This window comes from Cadophora gregata (genome assembly GCF_030347475.1).
Source record: "Cadophora gregata isolate MNR1 chromosome Unknown scaffold_11, whole genome shotgun sequence".
Taxonomy (NCBI): domain Eukaryota; kingdom Fungi; phylum Ascomycota; class Leotiomycetes; order Helotiales; family Ploettnerulaceae; genus Cadophora; species Cadophora gregata.
The window spans coordinates 1,958,038-1,978,153 of NW_026695934.1; the positions used below are offsets into that span (position 1 = coordinate 1,958,038).

The following is a 20,116-nucleotide window of genomic DNA, read 5'->3' on the forward strand; positions in this document are numbered from 1 at the left end:
ACCATCATCTGGAGACAGAAATAGAGAGGTGGCTGAGCGGTCCGGAAGAACCGATCAAACCACGAGCGAGATCATTATCGCAGATTACCATGCCCCAGTTGCTGAGGCCATCAAAGCACCAGAACATGGAGAAGATAAAGACAAAGAAAGAAAAGACGTCTTTCTGCCCTTGTTTTAACTGACCAACTGGCCCTACAGAAGACGAGGTCTCAATCTCGCTTGTCAAAGGTCTGAGTCAAGCCTTTTGTAATTCAATTCTCCTCAGGAAATCGTCACGCCGAACTCGAGAAGAAATGCGCCAGTATAATGTTCTTTATTGCTATAGTAAGCGTCGAAAAATGGTATAGATAGACGGTTCTTCGTCGAAATCTCTGTTGCCAGTGCTGACTATGTGCTTTCTGCTGTTGGCGTGTTGCTTGGGTTCCAACGACAGCATTGCATTCTTCCGACGAGTCGGCACACTCTCTGCTTGAGCTCTGATCCAACTTCAATGACTTTGATGACAACTGTCCCTTCAATATCACACCCAACTGTTGGAGAGCTGACGCCAGGAGTAGTTTGAGTCATTGTCGTATCAGTTAGTTGGTTGGGCCGCAGGCAAGAGACCTCACCGAGTAGACTGGGCTAACCAACATCAATCCTTGTAGCGAAAACCCCAATCTGAAAGTGTGCGCTGTCCTTGGCAGCCGCGTTTTTGTTGCTATCAATTTTGCCTCACGGTTGCTCTGTAAAACTAGTACTACATTCAGGGAAGAGTCACATATCAGTCTACAGATCTGGTGCCTCCTTTATCAGGGCTTCGCTCTATATTTCATCCCGATCTTCTCCCAAGGCAGCATTGGTTTCTTGCTATTGCAGGTAAAGGAAGCGTCTTCAGGGCAGTTCATGTTGCAGCCAGGAATATATTTACTTCACCGAGTACGCCATCTGGGCTTAAGATACTGCTGCTCATCATGCCAGTAATTCGTCGAATGTGGAGATGGTTGGACACTGTGCTCTGAGGAGAGAATTGAATGAGTCAGAGCTTTGCACTGCACACCACATGTGCTCGAATAAGTTCTTGTTAGGCGGCAGACCGGACGCTCGCGACCAGATGTTGGTCGCGAGCACCCAACTATGTCCCTTAGGGGACTTGGGAACCACCCTCCCTATGAAGCTCCGGCGGCAAAGCTGGTGATTTCAGTTCAATTTACATAAGTAACGCTACTCCTCTTCGCAATCATTGATCACACTCGCCCAATTATCATTGCAACAAGCCTTGGCAGACTTATCGAAGGCACTCCCTCATTGCCTACCGGACTTCAGAAACTCGAAATACAAAAGTATCTCTTCCACGGTGGCAACCCTGACAAGTGGCACGTTTCTTCTCCAGAGGGAGAGACTACTGCTAACTGCAAAACCATGACATCGAACTCTGGTCGTGGTGGACACTGCGAACGGTGTGGCTGCGCCAGTAATAACCACACCTTCGGAAATTGCCGAGGAGGAGCTGGGAAGGGATCAAAATACGTGGCTTGCACGTTCGAATGGTCTCGCTGCACAACCGGAGGCCATGGCGACGTCACTGAAGTGCAGTACGTCGACTGCAAACGCTGCCCAAACCATCCTGGAGCGCCACCGTCCAATGGCGAATTTTGGGGAAGTCAACCCGATGATGAATACCAGGTTTAATACAGCGGATCAGCTAGGCATTCAATGGCCGGAACCCGAGCAGAAACCTCGTGGGAGCAAGGGTAAGGGAAAGAGCAAGGATAAGGGAGAGGCTAGCAAGAGGGAGACGAGGGAGGAGGGTGGAGCGGAAGCAGACACTTACTGGACCTGGAGTGATGAGTACAACAAGTATTACCATATGCATGAGGATGGGTCTTGCGAATGGTATAACGAGGAAGCAAGTTCAAATGCAGCTACAGTTTGAGGAACTCCCAAGGAGATAGGAGGAATATTTGTTGATGCTGCCTCAATAGCTTTGGGATAACAGTGGAATAGATTGAAGATGCTCTATATCTACTCTCAAGTGCATATCGATTGTTGAAGGTGTAGCTGTTTAAGGTACAAGGAATTCCATCCTCAGTGCTTCGCTTCATCTCCTCTATGAGTTCTAACTGCCTCTCTCGACTCAGTTCCGTGCCAGCACGCTGCGATGTCAGCAAGGTGATCTAAAGCTGGATTTTTAGAAATATTCGATCCAGAAGTATGGGCGCATTACACATAGCTACTCCTGCAGCGAATACCTGAAAATGGAGCTGTTTTCTATCAACCAGCTTAAGCCATCTTTGCACGCAAATCCGAGTCGGCTCTAGGCCCCCTGCTTTCCGTGATTTCAGTGTTCACACTCAATGTTCGCGCCCCCCAAACGATAAGCCCTTCGGTTCATTCCAGATTTTCTCTCCATTGATGAATAGCATCACGATCTACGGAGGAACCGGAATCACTTTCGGCACTATCTAGTTCCCCATCGACGGGACAGTATGGCACAAGACTTCCGCCAAACCCTTTCTCAACCTGACTGCAACACCACCGAAAAGCTTTTTCTGTGGCTATCCGTGAAGTATCATAGTTGATCTTGCTCTCTCCATCTTTGGGCTCATGAAGTCCAATTCGAGGAGGTAGATTCTGGGGCAATTGGGAATCCTTCAAACCCTCCGAATATCCAAAGTCTCTCACACCATTGGGTAACCAAGTCCAGTAATTATACCTCCATTGATGGGAACAGTTGAGGTGATCATGTAATTCAAGCTCGATGTCCTCAACTTCCATTGTTCCAAAGGGCGGCCATCCATGTAGTGGAGTGGCCGAGAATGAGTCGTCGTCGTAGTTCATATGACAGTCATGACGCAAACGCCAGACATTAGCTCTGGATATTCTCCCGAGCTGAAGGTATGGACCGGTAGGGTGGCTATCCATGAAAGATTGAGGGGTGCCAGTCCATGCAGCAGCGTCGACAAAGGGCTGTGCATATGGATAAGGCCGTAGCTGATCAAGAAAGGGCATGATGCTTTTAATGATTGCTCCTGGACCACAAAGCACTACCCCAAGCCACAACGGCGCAACATTCGTAAAAGATAGGATTTTGGCAAGAAGTTCGAGACTGTTGTCCAGGAGAATAGGGCGTAGAATATCACTGATGGGGCTAAGCCAAGCTCCAGTAAAATTACACGGGACATCAGGTTCCCAGAAGATACCGAACAATGCAGATCCAAAGTAACTTGGAGCAAGACTTAATGTCATATAATAGCCAATGAGCCTAAAATCCGTCGGATACTGATCCTGATCCTGACTGGGAGATGCGACACAGACCTGCAATGATGGACGCGGAAGCTCAATCGTGACTGACTTCAGAGGGGATGTACTGCGGTGGAGAGGGAGGCTGAGGGCTGCAGCCAGCGCTGCGGAGCATTGGTTGCCAAGGTCAAAGGCAGCACAAAGTCTCGCAAGGTAATTTGCAGCCTGTCTTGCAGTTGGTGGTGGGTGCGTAACATCGATCTCGCCGGCCATCTCGAGATCGAGGTTGTCGACTAGAACCGCCCAGGGCGTAGGGCGATCGCCAGCGACATTCCACCCAACACCTGGAGCGACGATTGCTTTCCACCATCTAAGTTCTTGCGCTGAAGCGTAATCGAGATTGATCTCCGATGTTCCGGAATAATCGTCCAGTGGCGCATATTTTAAGAGAAGCTGCTGTTTTTCCGCGAGGCTTGCACTCAAAATGTATGCCCAACCCAACACGAGCAGAGCAATGCCATTGTTAGGGTTTCTCTCCCAGACCTTGAAGTTGTTTGAAGTAGATAACCTACACGTCGTAGGATGCTGACTTCTAAGGCTGAATCTGCGTGTTTTCTCGATCTTGTCCTTGAGGGCACATAAGGCATCAGAATTTGCCCAGGTAGAATATCCCTCGATCCAAGTTGAGCTACTTGGGATGTTATCTGGCAACGAGGGCACCCGGGAAAGGAGTGCTTCAAGTTTGAAGCTGCTCTCTGGGAACTCTCGAGTCGATTTTGCAAGGTGGAATGCAGTCTGCCATCGGGTTAGGCTCCTGGATAGAATCGCATTCGCTTGGGGACCATCGTAATCGATCCTTGGGGTGTCAGATGACATGCCAAGTAATGACCGGTGGTCTGTCTGAATTGTAGAAAGCTCGTGTTCGGAAAGCTTTTCAACTTGTTCACGGCTGTGTAAGTGTGTACTCGATTCTCAAAATAGTGTGGACATGCGTGATTTGGACGGAATTCGACCTCCAAGATAGTAAATCGCGACCACAGAGGTTGAAAGCAACATTGGAGCCTTTCATTGCAGCCTCATGTTTAGTAGCCTGCCTACCTAACGAACAAATCAAATGGTCGCCAGAGTGGTTGCCTCGCTAACTAGGCATCTTAATCAGTTTTCAGGCAGCAGTAGGAACTGCTGGCAACCGCCGTCCGGTGGCTGCTACCAACTAATCTTCAGGCTTTATTGACAATCATGATGTACTCGCTGGTGTAACAGCCATGCTGACGTGAGAAGGCGAGCTTGTATACCATAGATAATCAGCATAGAGCACTTACCCAGAATTTAGCGAAACCGGGCATCCAAGCCAGAAGGATTCTTATCCTCTCACTACACCACTATCTATCAGGACGACAACGGCAACCGCATTACCAACAAGCATGTCAGCCTGGAGATGTGGACCACATGCAAGTGAACATGCGGCGAATTGTGGAGTAGGGATCGGAAAGAAGCAGAAGGTGCAACCCTGATAGATTGGACAGCAGTGTGACTTTGTCGCACCACTCCCAGCAGGGACGAAAACATTTTTATAGCAGAAGAGTCTCATTAAAGTATAGACTTGTCTCCTTTCGGCTGTGTATATAGACGTCCCTGTTTCCCAAGTATTCGTCGACTAACGCGGTCGTGTGTCCTTTCAGTTTCCTCTCTAAGAAGCCGAGCTGGATCAAAGCGGCGTATTCAAGACGTCTTTTTCTCTCGTGGCAATGAATCAATCCAGACACCCAAAGTTCCACCAAATGAAGCCTTGTAGTTGCTAGACCACCCAACACAACCATTCATTCCTTCTCTACCTTTGCTCGAAATTCCTTATTCGGCGTGTCGTTGGCCTTTCAACACAATGAAACAGTCTTCTGGGTAGTCACGATATCCCCTGCAGCCTAGTCTTGTCGCCAGTATTTCCTTGAAGACGTGTTGGCATGAACTCTGCTCGTATGCAGAATGGCACAGACCTGGGAAGTCGTCTTTGTGGCTTTGAAAGCCATCACTTGCGTGTACATACTACCTTCCTAGCCTAAGCTCCTTGGCTTGCCAAGCACCTTCCATCCACCCTCAACGATCACATGTTTGAAGCGGTCTGCATTGATTAAGCACGACTTTGGACTGAGAACTGAAGTAAACTTGATTGAGAATATCTGGAATGAGACTGAATTTAGTGGGATTTCATGTCGGAAGGGTTCTTTATCTTTAGCTAGAATGAATAAACGTTACTACAAAAACTTTTGAATCCCACCCAAAATATGCACCAGCATCAAAGAGTAGCTTCCAAATGCTTGATCATTCCAAAGACTTGGAGGGTGCGCAGGGCACAATCGTGATAATGGGGTATAGATAATTGATAAAGCTTAACAGGGTATCATGATGAAATTGATGGGAGCTATAAAAAAAACCTGCAGAGCAGGGAACGTGAACGGGAACGCTGGCGCTGGAATGTGGGACCACGCCCTCAACAAATTTCTGCGACTGCAAATCGAAAGTAAAGTGTTGTATGGACTCTGTTAAGAGACGTAATACGTCGTGCGAGTCCTTCGCGGCTTAGTCTTATTAACCTCCCTTGGCTCTTCGAGGACAACAGCATGATGAGTCCGGGCCCGAGTCTTCCTATGGCTACGCGAATTCAAGTCAACAATGTCCCCAGGCTCTGTAACCGTGGGTAACGACAGTTGCTGTGACTCAAATGGAACCGAAACATCCTTCGACGATGGCGGTGGGGTTATGGGATTGTATGTTTGAGCATCAGGCGAAACGTCTCCATTGACCGTCCAGGATTCTCTAAGTAATTGGTCAGTTGGGTCTTCGTCGTCAGAGGCGTTACAGTTGTAGCCGGCCGGTGGCGCTGAAGACACGGGAGGCAAGGAGTCCGTCAGTTGCTGCGCAGATGTCGAAATTCCGTGGTCATAGGCGTCGCAGTTGCAGTCACCTGGTATAACTGAAGAGATGGAAATCAAGGGATCGCTCGACAGTTGCGGCGTAGATGTTGGGACATCGGGCGAAGTTTGTGTTTTGTCTCTATTCGTGTATGCCCACAGTGCATCTTTCCTTTCAGTTGCCCACTTGTAACCAATGTCTTGAGCATTCCTCGTGTGCTTGTATGCTTTTTGGAAATTTTCGAATGAATCGCGAGGATTATCACTACTCAAGACATATTGATGATATGCAAGAGCGTTGCTGTTGGTATCTGCACTGTTGTCGACACCACCACTAGGAGGTTGTGACGATGGAGGAATCTGTATAGCGTGATGGCCATAGAATTTCACAGTGTCACCATTGTATGCAACTGTAAGCGCCTGTGTTTTGCTGTAAAAACCGGCCTCGGATTTGTCCATATGTGTGTGCACAGCACGTGCTCCCTCCGTCATGAGTGCCCCATCGTAGGCACATTGCAGTTGTGCTTCAGCCATACTCCCGTCGCAACCTTTGAATTCAACAGCATAAGCCGGCATCGCTATATTATATACCGTAGGAGCAATTGCACTTGACAGCGCATCGACTGCTTCCGGAGGGTAGTCAGTCTTACGGTAAGACTCAAAAATGTCCGGTTTGGCATCACTCAGACCAGTAGTAAGGTGATTGTCAACTTCCGACCAGGCATAATTGACACTCTGCATATAGCCTGAAATTTCTTGCTCGGCCGACGTCCGTTTCGCAATTAGAGGGTAAGCGGAAATCTGCAAAGTAAGTTCGTTGTTGAGCCCTTCTGTATTCACTAGGTACTGTTTGTAGGCCAAGTGGTCAGGAGGTTCTGATTCTCGTGTTCGGTCTAAGGATTCTCTAACATCTGCGATGTCATCTGGAGCTCGTGCGTCGAGGGCAGTATAAATGACGTTGTTTCGTTGCAATTGTGGGCCGAAGTCTTTGTCAGTGGTTGTGGTTGTAGAAGAAGATTGTCCACTAGATCTCCTCCCGACAGATTTCCTTTGTCGTCCTCCCATTTTTTCAAACGCTTTCAGGTTTTTCTCCGTCAAACGGGTGCGTTTTGGAGGTCTTTCGGCAGAGGTCTCGACAGATCTGTCAGATCTCCGTTTCCGAGTCTTGTCGTTACGGGTCTGAGATGGACAGGGATTTTCTAGCATATCAGTATGGATTAGCACGCTGCTTGCTGAATACAACATTAACAACAGCAATAACCACCACTAACCTTGGAACTGTGTTATGGAAAGAACAGGTGCCGACACTTCAAGAGGGGTCGACGCTGGTACACGTATACATGAGGTCGCTCTGACAAGCTGTGAAGGTGGAGGATCTATTGTTCCTTGTTCGAGACGGCTTTGGGACCCTAAGAGGTGAGGTATTGTTACAGAGGACTGCCTTGATTGTAGGCGGGAGCTTCGTCTTCGCGGTCCTGGACTTGATGTCAGTACCTTCTGTCATGGTCGAGTAAACCATCCACTGTAACGGACCTGAGGTTGTTTGATCTGAATTCGACTGCAGTCGCAGAGGAGCGCGAGGTTTACAGACCCGTGTAGGTCGCAGCTTCATGACGAACCAAAGCAATCGAGAGAATGTGGTGGTGATAAGTGTTTTGGTGAGGGGTGACGTGTGAGGTGTGGACGCGCGAATGCCGAGTTTGAGACTATGTCGCGTCTTCGGCAAAGGCGGGTTATCTTAGCGATTGGATTTGTTCGCATTCAACTTGGAGCATGATATGGGATTATGCATCAATTGATTCGCTGTTATGCAAACAAATCCGATAACCAACAGAAGCTGTTCTGTTGGTTTTGAAAAATGCCAGCAGTCGGAGTCCTGGCTCCCTTAGTGGCTCTGGTCGTTCGTCACAGATATGATTCGCGAGCAACGATAAGGTAAGGTTACCAACCCCACCTGCCCACTTAACCAACAGGCGCCTCCACCGAAATATAATACGGAGCTTGGTTCCGCCGATACGCACCAAGAACAAGAAAGGACTGAGGCCAGAACAATTATTATGAAAGATAACAAGGAGATGCGCCAAGCAGTTCTCTGTGTCTTGTAACTGAGGAGTAAATTGGCATCCCGAATAAGGGAATCAGTAAGAGAGCATATGGCGTGTTTTCCCCTTCCTTTTCATAGCTAATCTAAGCTCCAAGATTAGAAGCAGGCTCGAAATAAGCAGTATCTAATATAATTATGTATCTTTTTAATCTATTCTATAACTTAACATACTCTATACATCCCTTTTAGGACCAACTTCCTCTTTCTTTGCGAACACATCAAGTCTCTTCTCAGGCTTCAGGAATAGTCCATACCAGCATTACTCTAAAAGAACCCTACCCTCGTCCTTTACTGCTGTTCTATGCGTCCCTCAAAGCCCAAAAAATATTCCAATAGGCAGGAAAGTCATATCATGCCATCTCCCGCAATCTTATTGTTGATAATCGAAACTTTTTCCCATTCGGAAGTAATGGAATTTGATGTATATCTCTAGGGAGGCTATGGAGGCTATGGGATCACTCGACAATTGTCCAGATGTGAACGCACAAATTTGGATGCCTCGAATTTCCAGCTAGCGAGCGCATGATACTTTGTTTACTTTCGCCAAACACCTGGTCCAGAGAAGCTAGAACTGGAGATCGCAGCCCAACTCACTCCGTTACTAACACTTCACAAGACTGTATGCTGCTTGAAGTTGCATTGCAGCAATCAATTCAGATTCGTAGCAAAGCTTCAAGCTCTGAAGAACTTTCAGTCATGCGCTCAGCCAGCATTTCAAGCCATAAAGTTGACAGTCCCAGTAAAAACTAAAATGACTTTCAAGCTTATGCATTATATATTTATAACCTATTCAAAATAAACTTATTGCGTCAAAAGAACAACAAACCTTAACAAACCTTGGACCGAAACAAATGAGAGCCATCCATGTATTCATATCACCCTGAACGGCGAGACACCGAAGGACTGCTCACCATTTAGATATGAAATAATACAGCAACAAAAACCATGGTGTTAACATGATACTGAGAGAACAGAATATCTTTGTACAAGATTGACCTGGTCAGCATGAGTCTGGATGCTCCCACACACTCTGAATTCCTGCGCTCAAGTCAACTACTCCATGTTCTGAGGCGAAGAAGATCCCAAATAAGAAGGCCTACAAAGGATCAAATTGAGTACGTTTGCATGTGTATTCAAGCACTTTGCGCCTCAGTCGCATAAACGAAAGGTGTAAGAGGACCTGCGTGGGTGGAGGACTGGGAGAGGGTCATGATAGATATTTGAGCGGGAACGTGGGATTTACATCTGGTGTTTGCAAACCGGATAATCCAGAAAGAATATCTATTACATTGAAATGAAATTGAGTTTGTCACACGAGAAAAAATCTAATACGGAGCTCCGTGATCATTTCTGTGTCAAAGCCGGGCTCCAGCTCACCCATGCTGTCTTTGCCGACTCTCAAAATGGATTGATTATCCTGGTCTTTGCATGCATTCCAATTGCACCGTGCTAGACATAGTCTACTCATTGCGTTAATCGGTTCTCTTGGTTGAGATGCTAGCAATTTAACTAAAGAATGTCTTCCAAGGATATGAATGCAGAATCCAGGCTTCTAGCCTATGATTGTAGCCCGTTCAGGTGTTTGACGGTCGCTGCGGGAATCTACCAGCCTTGGTTCCGTTCAGGTGAGTTAGTGCAAGCTCCCAAACTCTGCCATTGTTGGCTTATTTCTGGTGTCTCTTTGCTCTCGAGATTCGATAAGAACTGGCTCTGATGAAGCTCGCTCTGTGATTGGGCAGGACGAGGCGAGTGCTTCCAGTTTACTCGTGGACTGATTAATTAAATCGTTCCTCTGGTGTTAGCGGCATTGAGAAGAAATTGATGATCTCAAGAACATGTTTTACGGAATGGAAATCGAGGAAGTTCAGAAAAGTGGCCCAGTAATAGAGGACCGTGAACCTTTGAAACCCCAACGATTCAAAGTCTGCAGAAAGCATTGGCGAAGATACCTTGCATGGAGATTCCGAAAAGACAGCCATGTTTGGCTATTCGCACGGGGTGCTGCATTGATTGCTCAGAAATCATAGGTCGATGGCTGCATCTACTCCCGAACCTAGACAGGGCGTGAAGCCATCTCGACGCTTTTCCCGCCTTTCCGCTTACACACCCCAGTGTTTTCTACAAGGAATGATCTTACGTTCTTGGAAAACTCATTCGAAAAAAGCTCAAAACATGCTCTTGGGACAATGGTTAATTAATTATGAACCATGCCAATGTAAGCAAGGAGTTGATTCTGTTCTAGATGTTGGTACACGAATCATGTACCCTTCTTGACAATTGTAAAGGCTTTGTGATAGCTTTCATCACCTCATTTTCCTGCCAATCGACCTTCCCAAGCTGGCCTGGTGTTTGACACAGGGGATTGACAACTGGTGGAGTGTTGCGATAGGCTCACAACAGTGACCACGAAAATCCGCATTTGGCGCTGTCACTCCACAGGCTGGAAGGCTACGCTCCACCGGCGCATGCAGAACATATGCAAGAACGGGAGCACCCTTATAATTTGAAGTCTGGGTGTTTCTGGGTTTATTCTGGTAACTCTGCTAATTTCTCCTGTCTGCAAATACTTTCGGCAATTCCTCGCGCCCTCGGCAAGATAGGTCGGCCGAGGCTATATAGAGGAAGTGTTTCACCTGCGCACCTGCGTATGTTACAGCAGCGCATGCGCAAGCAATTTTTGGTAGGGGAGCCTAGCGTATGCGTCTAGACTAAGAATCTTGGCAGCGCATAGCACGGATAATCATTTAATCCGTGTTTTCTACTTGCCTTATTAGTAGAAACAGCCCCGCTGCGCTAAAGGACCTTGACTCCTTTAGAACTCTGTATAAACAAATACAGCTCTTACTATATTAAAGGGCCTAAGGAGTTCTACATAATAGAAACAAATATAACTTTCAAAAATCTAGGTAAAATAATAATATAAAAGAAATATAAAAGTATCTTAGTTAAGTTGTTCTCTTCTTGTATTACTATATTTATTTATATAGAGCTCTTAAAGTCTTTAACACAGCAGGGGCTATGTTTACTTAAGAGCTCTTAAGGTCCTTCAGGCTACCTCTCGTGGATATTCAGTGCTCTTTAGTGTAGTAGACATAGCATACGCTGCCAAGACTTTAGTCCAGGCGTATGCGCTAGGCTCCCCCACCAAAAATCGCTTGCGCATGCGCTGCTGTAACATACGCAGGTGCGCAGGTGAAACACCACCTGCTATATAGACACATCCTCCCCCCAGGCTCAACTAGAACCGGAGATGTCAATTTCTTTGTTCGTTGTCTTTTGCGGTTTTTTGTCTTGTCCAAATGTTTATCGTTGTTGATGTGCCGCTTCAATTGCAGCGGATGATGGTAAACTTAGCGACCTCCCTTCATGGTAGCTCACAAGATTGGGATGCGAGGATACTGTGTCTGGAATATTTCTGAAGCAAGCCAGCACAGAATATGCAAGTTTGCATAATTCTATACATAGAAATGTTAGCTTACTTCCGTTTTCTTAGTGCGTTCTGCATATTTTATGCCAAGATTCTGCACAGTTTTATGCTTGGTCCGAAAAGACCTTGACGAACCATTGGACCACACGACCCGGAAAAACAATCTTCGTTTCGCTCTTACATTGTTGTCCTTTAATGAAATTGCGATGTGCCACGAGGACAATTCGAATCGTCATATTCTTCTCATTATTCTCAGGCAGTGTTCAGTTGATGGTGCAATTAGTTGAGCAGCGCAGAGGCATTGAGCTACGCTTTTCGTTGAGAACCTTCTGAACGTCAATGGCCACTGATGAGCTGGCAAGAGGACCAAGCGCATTCATATGCCAAATAGAGGGCGGGATGTGTTTCCTCGAGGTCCGGGAGTTGCGAGGTCGGCAGTCGAAATCAGACACGGGACTGGTCATACAGAAGCCGAATCGTTCTGTCTGGTAGAGCTCCAGCGCTGTGTAGACTAAGAGGCCTTCCTCTCCAGTCTCAATGGAATGGAATTTCCTATTAGTCAAGACTTCCAAAGACTTGCTTGTCATGTGCGGACGTTGGGACGCTTTTCGGCATCTGAAGAATTTCCAAACGGCGTTACGCACGGGCATGCCAGCTGAAGATAATCAGCTCAAACAGGGCGTTGTGGGAACGCCACATGCTTTTCAAGCCGCGCTAATTTTACTTTCTGGATCCGTTGAGACGTGGTAGAGAGCGGGCAGGCAGTTGAGCCAGATGCCTCCTGATGTGAAATCTTCACAGCACGAACCCTCAACCAAAAAGAACCACGCAGGAATTTCTTCCACTACGGTCAAAGGCGAGTCTCTCAACTGCCTCCTAGCAACAATGCCCTTCGTTCAGGTTTCCAATCTGGATAGTGAGTGTTCCTATAGATCGGATGACTGTGAGCGGGCACCTGCAAACAAGGAAATCCTGACGACTTACACTCCACTTATTCCCTCGAGCCTTAATCCGGCGTAATCTACATGTCGGTTTCTTTCGCTCGGGTGGGAATGCGAAATAAGCTTTTATGCTCTCCGGCAGACGTGCCGCGCGATGGTTGTCTGAACTATAATTTTTAGCCTTTTGCTTGTGCAGTAGTCAATCAACATCTCTCCACCTCGAGTTTCTGTCACCCACTCTCACCCTCACCCTCGCCCTACACCAGAAAGGAGATGCTTTGCACTACCGCAACAATTTACATCTAAGTTTCCACATATTGGGTACAGAGGGACAAGTGTGATTGAAACAGCTCGTAGCAAAATTATTACTTCAAAAAAGCGGTAAGCTGTCCAACTGCACGAAACATTCCATCTTCTCCAGTGATTCAGAGGTCAATTCCAACTCATTGCTAACATCTCCCGGATCTTATCATGTAGGATCTTATATTCAGAAACCTATTTGATCTCTCGCTATTCAATTCCGTCCTGATGATTGAGGGTATCTCCGGTCCAACTTGGAAAGGGGGCAGACCCCAAAATTACGGATCTTGCAAGGAAATTGAATGCTCGATTGCCGGTAATGATTGCATCGTGAAGAGTGGTCTCATGGTCTGCTTTACGGGCGACGTTCCGCCAGGAACAAAAGATCCACCAGAAGTAAGCATCCACACTGTATTGTACTCGTTTGTGCTCTCGCTGATATGAAGTTAAGCATGAGGATGATCAAGTGCCGGCAAACCCAGCTGCAAGCAAATAGGCACCAGGAGAAATCATGTTGGTGAAGGAGAAGGAGCGATGAAGCTCTGATCCGAACATATTGTTGCTGAAGTACTATGTTGCATCTTTTCGGTACAAGGGTCAGGACTTCTTCTGGCGCACGACAAATTTAAAAAGCGGAAAAATTGGATTTGGAGACTTTAGACGAATTTATATATATTTTAATATATCAGCACCTCCAGCTTCAACGATATTTTCCTGCTCGTGAAAAGCTCTTTGAGCAAACCAGTATTCGCAACAACAGTAGCTTTCCTCAGTGTAGGAGTTGTATGAATAGCCGAGACCTGTCCAGTGGACCGCTTCATTGGATGTTTGACACCAACATTGCCAAGGCAAGTGCATGTCCTGCCGTACTTCTCGCCAACTGCAGGTATATAAAGCCCTGCCCCAGAGGCCTGGCTCGGCGTGCTCTGTCGTTTCAGCCCCATCCAAAACTAGCGACAAGGCGGTTGACAGGCTGTTTGAGAACCGCTGTAAACAAAATCGCGTTCGTCTGGTAGACAGCACAACACAATCTACAGCCTTGCATAAAGTCGGTGATCGTATAGTTGATAGTTGAGAGTTTGATCTCCTCATTCGCTCGGTAGCAAGGAATGATCTCAGGTGGGTGTGCTGCAAATCTGGCCCCGTCAACCTCCCATCCTACCACATCGCATCTCGTGCAACGTTGGGCAAATACTTCGACCAAGTCGCGGCCACGTCAGGCTTCAAGATGTTGGATGTCTTGAGCCTCTTCTTGTATACAAAGTAGTTGCGCTCACGATGGACTCGAATGCGAGTGCGACGAGGAGAACATCCATCAAGGAAACATGACTACACTCCTTCTTGCAAGAGCGGCGACCGCTCCTGTAACCTATCAAGTATCTTTAACACCACCACCGGATGCTTACACCCCCGAAAATAATTTTGCTGAAGCAGACTTAGAGATGCAGCGGACTTCCAGATTTAGAAATCGCCATCGCCAAGGCCCATCCGACTTGAACCTCGAAGACAACGCAAGTGCAACACAATCAGAAGAACCACATACGCCTAGTTCAAATGATGAGCTTGAAGATACTCAAGGTATAATAAATCTCTGCGCATACTTCTGATTCTGTCTCTAACCCCCCGAGAAGATCGTGTTGCACAGCCGTCCGCTTGGGACTTGTTTTGTCAACTTCTCGGTAGATTTGCCACGCATAACCTGCTCTTTCTACCCGCACAGGCTCCACCATCCATCCGGTGGCAAGAAGAGTACGACAAAGTGAAGACTACTAAGCGTAAGTTCTTCGCATGTCTCTCTAAAGCATTGACGATGCTGACAAGTCTCTCACAAGTTGAGGATCGAGTCCCAGGAATACCGAGACTCGCTTTCTTCCAAGACAGCAACGACAGCTTCTGCATCCACCGCAGATTCGGAGACGTCGTTTCTCGAATACTTATTAACAAAGAGATTGCAATTGATCAAGTCATAACAAGATTACACGAACTCGACGAGAAGGACAAGAAGGACCCGTCGCTCAGATACAGGCTCAAGAGTATCCTACACCACGACGGTTGTGACCCCGAGCAGCAAGTATTGCTTGCAGACTTAGAAGAGAAGATCAACAATTACTGTGAGATAGTACCTGGCTTACAACTTCGTAAAATAGATGCTGACTGTTGAAGACGACCTCCTGCTGAAATACAGTCAGGTCAAAACACTAGGCGAAGTCAATCCTCGTCACCATCGCAGCATACATAACTATGTTACCAGGAATGGATCTTTAAGGAGAGGTGAAGAGCAATATCTCTACAGGATCGATGACTTCATCGCCGTGAAGGGTCAATCTGAGAGTCGGACAAAACGTGGCCGAGGAGCACAAGACGTAGTGAAAGACTTTGTGGCTAGACGCCCAGGGACATGGCTTCATGTATGTGCGACGCCTATCACCACCACAGAACTAACTGGAGACAACTGACCCTTTCGTTTCCAGGCATGGCTCAAGGGCGACGAAGGTCGCAGCAAAAACGACGATCCACTTGTCCATTACTTCTCTGACACTCGTCTGGCGGTACTGACAAATGTCGGTATTGCTTTCATGGTGGTAGGAGTACTTCTCGTCCCTGTCTTCGTCTTATTCCTGGCGGACAATATGACCCGAGGAGGCAAGGCTTGTATTGTAGGTGTCTTCGTGTCACTTTGTATGGTGACTGTTTCGGTTGCGATCGATCTTACGCCGGAGAACCTCTTCATAGGAATGGCCACGTAAGTACACCACAGAGATGGAAGACATGGCAATGCTGACCTGGATATACAGTTACTCAGCTGTTCTTGTCGCTCTTCTGTCCAATTTGACTGCTGAATGAAACATTAAGACTGAGGACAGAGCAGAGTCAGGACTGGGAAGGAGAGAGATTGAAAGTACATGGGCGGGTCTCTCACAAGGACACTTACATGAACCTTGAATATTACCAAAACTATAGTTAGAGAGAATTTTACCCATAGCCAAATTTCGTCTTTTCACACCGCTAGGTTGAAGAGCATGTGATTGCTGATAACAGAACCCACAATTGAAGAAGCTTTTCCAAATCATGAATACCTGTCAAAGAAACCAAGGTAGACAAGTTCCTGAGATACCGAGAAACTAAGGAAGGTCGCTAAGCAATTGACAATGTTGCCGGACTCGACATGTGGAAAAGGAAGTGATATGAGGCTTCGGATAATAAAGTTCAGCTAAGTCGGCGATATGGTCCGAGCGTTTGTTGACATTTCAACACCCCGCTTCGCCCGCTTCGTGCTTCTTTCAACCACATCCCTCACAACGTCAACCCCGCGATCAACTCTCTACAAATGCCCGAAGGTCAAAAAGCCTGATATCTAGACTATCACGATACTATAATCCCCGCCAGACAAACGAACGCAATGGAATCACGTCTCCCGACCTCGAACGCGCCGCGTCTTTCCACTGCTCCGAGCAGCATCAAACCGCGACAACTGGTACATAGCGCTAATTCCTACACCCGCAGATCGTCAAACACTCCACTTCAAACTTGTGAATAGGTGTACAAGTAGAGTATAGCTGACGATGATCACACAGTCACATCTCCATGCTCAGCTCGCACAATTATCCGCCAACCTTGCGGATCTGGAGAACCTCCTGCGGATGACGAGTGTTCAGGCGGAAAGTATCCGAGGTCTAGGAGCTTGGCATGGTGGACTGTATGTCTTCTTTCTCTATAATTCACAATTCTGGCGCCACCGGGGTGGAGTCTGTATACTCGCGGGCGGGATGGGACTCTGGCCCGACGGCGGACGGGTTTGGTGATAGGCTTGAGCCGGGAAGACTGACAGTATCTCGCAGATTCATGGCAGCGAGTAAAGTGCTTGGAGAGGAAACGATTGCTGGATCTGCGGCTGGCCAGGGACAAGGAGAGTCACAGCAGCAGAGAGGACAAAGCGGGAGTGAGACTTGATCACAGCCTGCTGAGGACGAAGACAATGAAATGGACGACTTACGACTCGGGATACCAAGCAACACAAGGGCCGTCACGATGAGAGGATGTCTGGGTGCTGCGATTCGCGGTTAAATGGCCAAGGGCTGAAGGTACGCCTTGGGCCTTCACAAGAGGGGTAAACTGCTGTGCTCTGAGGAGGGAGGGCGCCTTGAGACGAGAATTTCACGCAGTCTATCGCAACACTTCGTAATGCGCATATCTCTGGTTACATCTTGCTAGTGCAGGAAGTTCCTGTTTTGCTGCCGAGGATGAAATTCATTGCTAGTAGTGTATAACACGATCTGTTGTCACTTTATGACTACTGCAAATTGTTTGTCAGTTGAGAGGGGTGGACCTCCTGGTATGCCACAGCTGTTCATAGTGTATTAGTTTATCTATCAGCATGCTTTTGCACCTTTTGCACTCTTGTATCCAGCGCTGCGAGCTATTCTCCGCTTTGGTTTCCGGGTCTGGCTTAATGTGCTCTAGTCTCAAACCCTGACATTTCAGAGACAGGACTCAAGCCCCCTAACTCTTTCAATCTTCTTTCCAACTCCCTTTCATCCAGCCTAGTTCTTGTATCCTTAACAGTATCGCTGTCAATACTTCCTCTCTCTTTACTCTCAAGTGAAACAGGTATTCTGGAATCCGCCAGTTCAGCAATCGGCGTACGTTGGCCCCCTTTGAGATCTCCACCAGTGACGGCTCCAGTGTCCGAATGTCCTCCAGGACTAGTGATCGAATCCAGCTCCACAGAAACTTTGATAGCCGACGGACTACTTGGTACACGAGGAGGAGCCGGTGCAATCACATGTGTCGGAAGGGGTGATGCGATTCCAGTCTTCCATTCTTCAAACATGGGTCGGTTTCTTACGCCAGAGTATGGACTTCCTTCCAAGGGGCTCACATACGATCCCGAATCTGCAGCAGTTTCATCCACCACGACACCAAAGCGCCGTCCATCTTCAGTATAGACGGCGTTTATCGGGGGCCGCTGGCGTTTTTGGGAGGGATGCATGAGGGCAAAGCCCCCGAGGAATGAAGTGTCGGTACTGAGTCCTGCGGTAGAGAGTGCTCGAGCCCGACGGGCGGCTCGACGTCGTATCATGTAGAAGATGAGAGCGAGGACGAGGATGAAAAGCACTATGCCGATGGAGATGCCTACCCAGAAACCTTTTGAGTGTCTCGACCTGGCCTTTGAGGGGGATATGTCGATGACGGGGACGGGGGTAAGTGAGGGTGTGGAAGTTGAAGTGGATGAGGTAGTTGAAGTGGTGGGTGCGGAAGTGGAAGTGGCGTTAATACCGCTTAGAGAGGAGCGTCTTTGATAGAGGGTCAGGTAGCCGTATCCGCCACAGATGGTAGTGGTATCCGATGAGCATGGAGAGGAACAGTACCCGTCGGCCACTTTCTTCGCGAGTGGTGAGAGTGTCAAGCCGCAAAAGCATTCTCTGGAGAGCCATGTAAGCAAAGCTTTGACTTCGGGAAGCTAGGATGTGCGTACCGGCTGTTCTCCACGGCAGCGTATATATACGGTCCACTGGAATTAGGACCTAATGCATCACCGCAAGTTTTCAGGCACATAGGAACGGTGAGGGTATCGATGGGGTCGAACAAGTAAGTACCGGTGACACCTAGTGCTCGACTTGAGGAACTGGCTGGTGGCTCATTAAAGCAACCCACCAGGACGTAGTTGTCATCTCCTAAGACGGGAGTCGGAGAGGTTTGGGCGGCAATTGTTGTGCTTGGAGGATTAATGGCCATGCTGGAGGTGTCGGACACAGCGGGTATCGCGGCGACAAGTGTATTAAGTGAGGGCATGGTAGTGATTGAGGGGACGGGTATTATCATGTCGGTTTGTGCTGCAGTGATGAGGGTCAATACCAGACATGCCATGACAGAGGGGATCAAAAGAAGTTGAGGTGCCATGCTGGTATTTAGCATTGCAGCTTGAGGCCAGAGACTCAAGAGTGTCGTACGAGATATATGACTCGTAATTAACTTCGGGAACGGATGTGGTGGTCATTGTCTGATGCTTGCGGAGAATTAGGACAACAACAAAGAGCTCTTAAGCGAGTTCCTAAAATGAGCTTCAAGACAAGGAAATTCCGAGGCTATATGTTGGAAGATCCCGCATGATGGAGAATAAAATTGATACGGGGACGAGATCAAGATAGACACGGCGGGGTAGTTGCCATTGAAAGGAAAGGGGCGATGATCGAAGGGAAATACTGCGCCAATACCATGGTGAGCAGAGCCAGGTATCTCGCCAGCCGTATTCAATATTGGAAGTTATTACATGTTGAAAGATACCAGACTGTGGCTCAATATTGTTTGAGCGGGGTTGTCCAAGAATAGATATTACGCTGCTAAATTTGCCATGTCTCGAGGTGATGGTAACTCCAGGCCGAATTCCTCCGCCTGTAAGGACACCAGCAAATTTCCGCCTGCCAGTCCTCAGGCTTTTTGGATGCTCGTCCGGTGGTAATGTGCCACCATGCGTGCGTGCAGACTTACCATGAGGGTCAAGTTGGCTACCGCGGGTTTGGTTTTGGTGCTGAATGTTGTTCTTTATTGGAGTACTGTGAACCTCGTTTGGGATTGTTCACCGAAGCGAGGCGACGACATGTTTCCCTGCCGGACAGCCACACTTTCAGGTTCCAGCACCAACTTTTCGGAATGGTTGCTGGAACAGCACCTGGCGATCTTACGTCTCTTTCAATCTCTGTTCTTCGCGGGACATGTTCGTCTTGGTACTCAGCCGTGGTAATCGGGGCTGTATTCCGGTATTACCTTGTCGTGGCTGAGTGAGTTCAGGTTGGAAGTTGCCGATCAATGGATTATGACTTGATCCCTCAGATATCCCAGATCAAGTGCCAGGGGTTATGCACTTGCACAGATGCTACCAAGTATCTTCGAGTCTGTGGGGAGTTGTGATGCATTGCCAATTCTGCCGACCTTCACATTGTTGTTGATTATGGCTGTTGGCTGATATCTTCTGCCGTCCGACAGCTTGGTCTCTCGCAGAAAATGCCGCTTCTCCTTCTCTCCCGTATCATTCTGAAGTACAAATTCTTGGTCCGGTCCCAGAAAAACAAGGCAGGTCGGTCAGAAATCCGACCACTCGCTCTTTGGGTTAAAAAAGCATTTTGTTGTTGTGGGCGAATGTTGGAGAACCCTAGAAACCCCTCCCACATTCCGAAGGCACTTCAAGAAAAGACCGAAGGAACCGGATGAGGGA

The 20,116-nt window shown here is 47.8% G+C and overlaps 6 protein-coding genes across 7 annotated transcripts; 3 read left to right on the forward strand and 3 right to left on the reverse strand.

Moving 5' to 3' along the window:
• Positions 1-1,107: 1,107 nt before the first annotated feature.
• On the forward strand, positions 1,108-1,990 carry ONS95_002760 (uncharacterized protein). Its single transcript, XM_058496035.1, has one exon. The coding sequence runs from the start codon at positions 1,553-1,555 to the stop codon at positions 1,913-1,915; it is 363 nt and encodes a 120-aa protein (XP_058354765.1). The 5' UTR covers positions 1,108-1,552; the 3' UTR covers positions 1,916-1,990.
• Positions 1,991-4,098, reverse strand: ONS95_002761 (uncharacterized protein; the record flags this gene model as incomplete). Its single annotated transcript, XM_058496036.1, has 1 exon — positions 1,991-4,098. One exon carries the CDS (start codon positions 4,096-4,098, stop codon positions 2,371-2,373), a length of 1,728 nt encoding a protein of 575 aa, XP_058354766.1. The 3' UTR covers positions 1,991-2,370.
• A 951-nt stretch (positions 4,099-5,049) lies between these two features.
• ONS95_002762 (uncharacterized protein) lies at positions 5,050-7,938 on the reverse strand. The gene is made up of 4 exons (XM_058496037.1): positions 7,665-7,938; positions 7,403-7,606; positions 5,217-7,330; positions 5,050-5,166 (listed from the first exon to the last, which is right to left on the reverse strand). Exons 1-3 carry the CDS (start codon positions 7,741-7,743, stop codon positions 5,763-5,765), a joined length of 1,851 nt encoding a protein of 616 aa, XP_058354767.1. The 5' UTR covers positions 7,744-7,938; the 3' UTR covers positions 5,050-5,166; positions 5,217-5,762.
• A 5,650-nt stretch (positions 7,939-13,588) lies between these two features.
• On the forward strand, positions 13,589-15,975 carry ONS95_002763 (uncharacterized protein). Of its 2 annotated transcripts, none has more exons than XM_058496038.1 (6): positions 13,589-14,481; positions 14,535-14,678; positions 14,736-15,014; positions 15,067-15,311; positions 15,375-15,646; positions 15,699-15,975. In XM_058496038.1, the coding sequence occupies exons 1-6, from the start codon at positions 14,229-14,231 to the stop codon at positions 15,745-15,747; spliced, it is 1,242 nt and encodes a 413-aa protein (XP_058354768.1). In that variant the 5' UTR covers positions 13,589-14,228; the 3' UTR covers positions 15,748-15,975. The 2 variants fall into 2 exon arrangements, with proteins under 2 accessions (XP_058354768.1, XP_058354769.1); XM_058496039.1 differs by having other exon boundaries at positions 13,589-14,022; positions 14,344-14,481; positions 15,067-15,646.
• A 328-nt stretch (positions 15,976-16,303) lies between these two features.
• ONS95_002764 (uncharacterized protein) lies at positions 16,304-16,854 on the forward strand (the record flags this gene model as incomplete). Its single annotated transcript, XM_058496040.1, has 3 exons — positions 16,304-16,378; positions 16,479-16,600; positions 16,743-16,854. The coding sequence occupies 3 exons, from the start codon at positions 16,304-16,306 to the stop codon at positions 16,852-16,854; spliced, it is 309 nt and encodes a 102-aa protein (XP_058354770.1).
• Positions 16,855-17,350: 496 nt separating this feature from the next.
• Positions 17,351-18,804, reverse strand: ONS95_002765 (uncharacterized protein; the record flags this gene model as incomplete). The annotated part of the gene is made up of 2 exons (XM_058496041.1): positions 17,351-18,326; positions 18,380-18,804. 2 exons carry the CDS (start codon positions 18,802-18,804, stop codon positions 17,351-17,353), a joined length of 1,401 nt encoding a protein of 466 aa, XP_058354771.1.
• Between the last annotated feature and the right edge of the window lie 1,312 nt (positions 18,805-20,116).

Excerpts from the sequence above, each read along its gene's own strand:
- ONS95_002760 (XM_058496035.1), top strand. The coding sequence starts at position 1,553 with ATGGCGACGTCACTGAAGTGCAGTACGTCGACTGCAAACGCTGCCCAA.
- ONS95_002762 (XM_058496037.1), bottom strand. The coding sequence starts at position 7,743 with ATGAAGCTGCGACCTACACGGGTCTGTAAACCTCGCGCTCCTCTGCGA. Across the intron at positions 7,607-7,664 it reads TTCAGATCAAACAACCTCAG|GACCGCGAAGACGAAGCTCC; the intron begins GTCCGTTACAGT and ends CATCAAGTCCAG. Across the intron at positions 7,331-7,402 it reads TTCCATAACACAGTTCCAAG|AAAATCCCTGTCCATCTCAG; the intron begins GTTAGTGGTGGT and ends CTGATATGCTAG.
- ONS95_002763 (XM_058496038.1), top strand. The coding sequence starts at position 14,229 with ATGACTACACTCCTTCTTGCAAGAGCGGCGACCGCTCCTGTAACCTAT. Across the intron at positions 14,482-14,534 it reads TGAGCTTGAAGATACTCAAG|ATCGTGTTGCACAGCCGTCC; the intron begins GTATAATAAATC and ends CCCCCCGAGAAG. Across the intron at positions 15,312-15,374 it reads GCCCAGGGACATGGCTTCAT|GCATGGCTCAAGGGCGACGA; the intron begins GTATGTGCGACG and ends TTTCGTTTCCAG.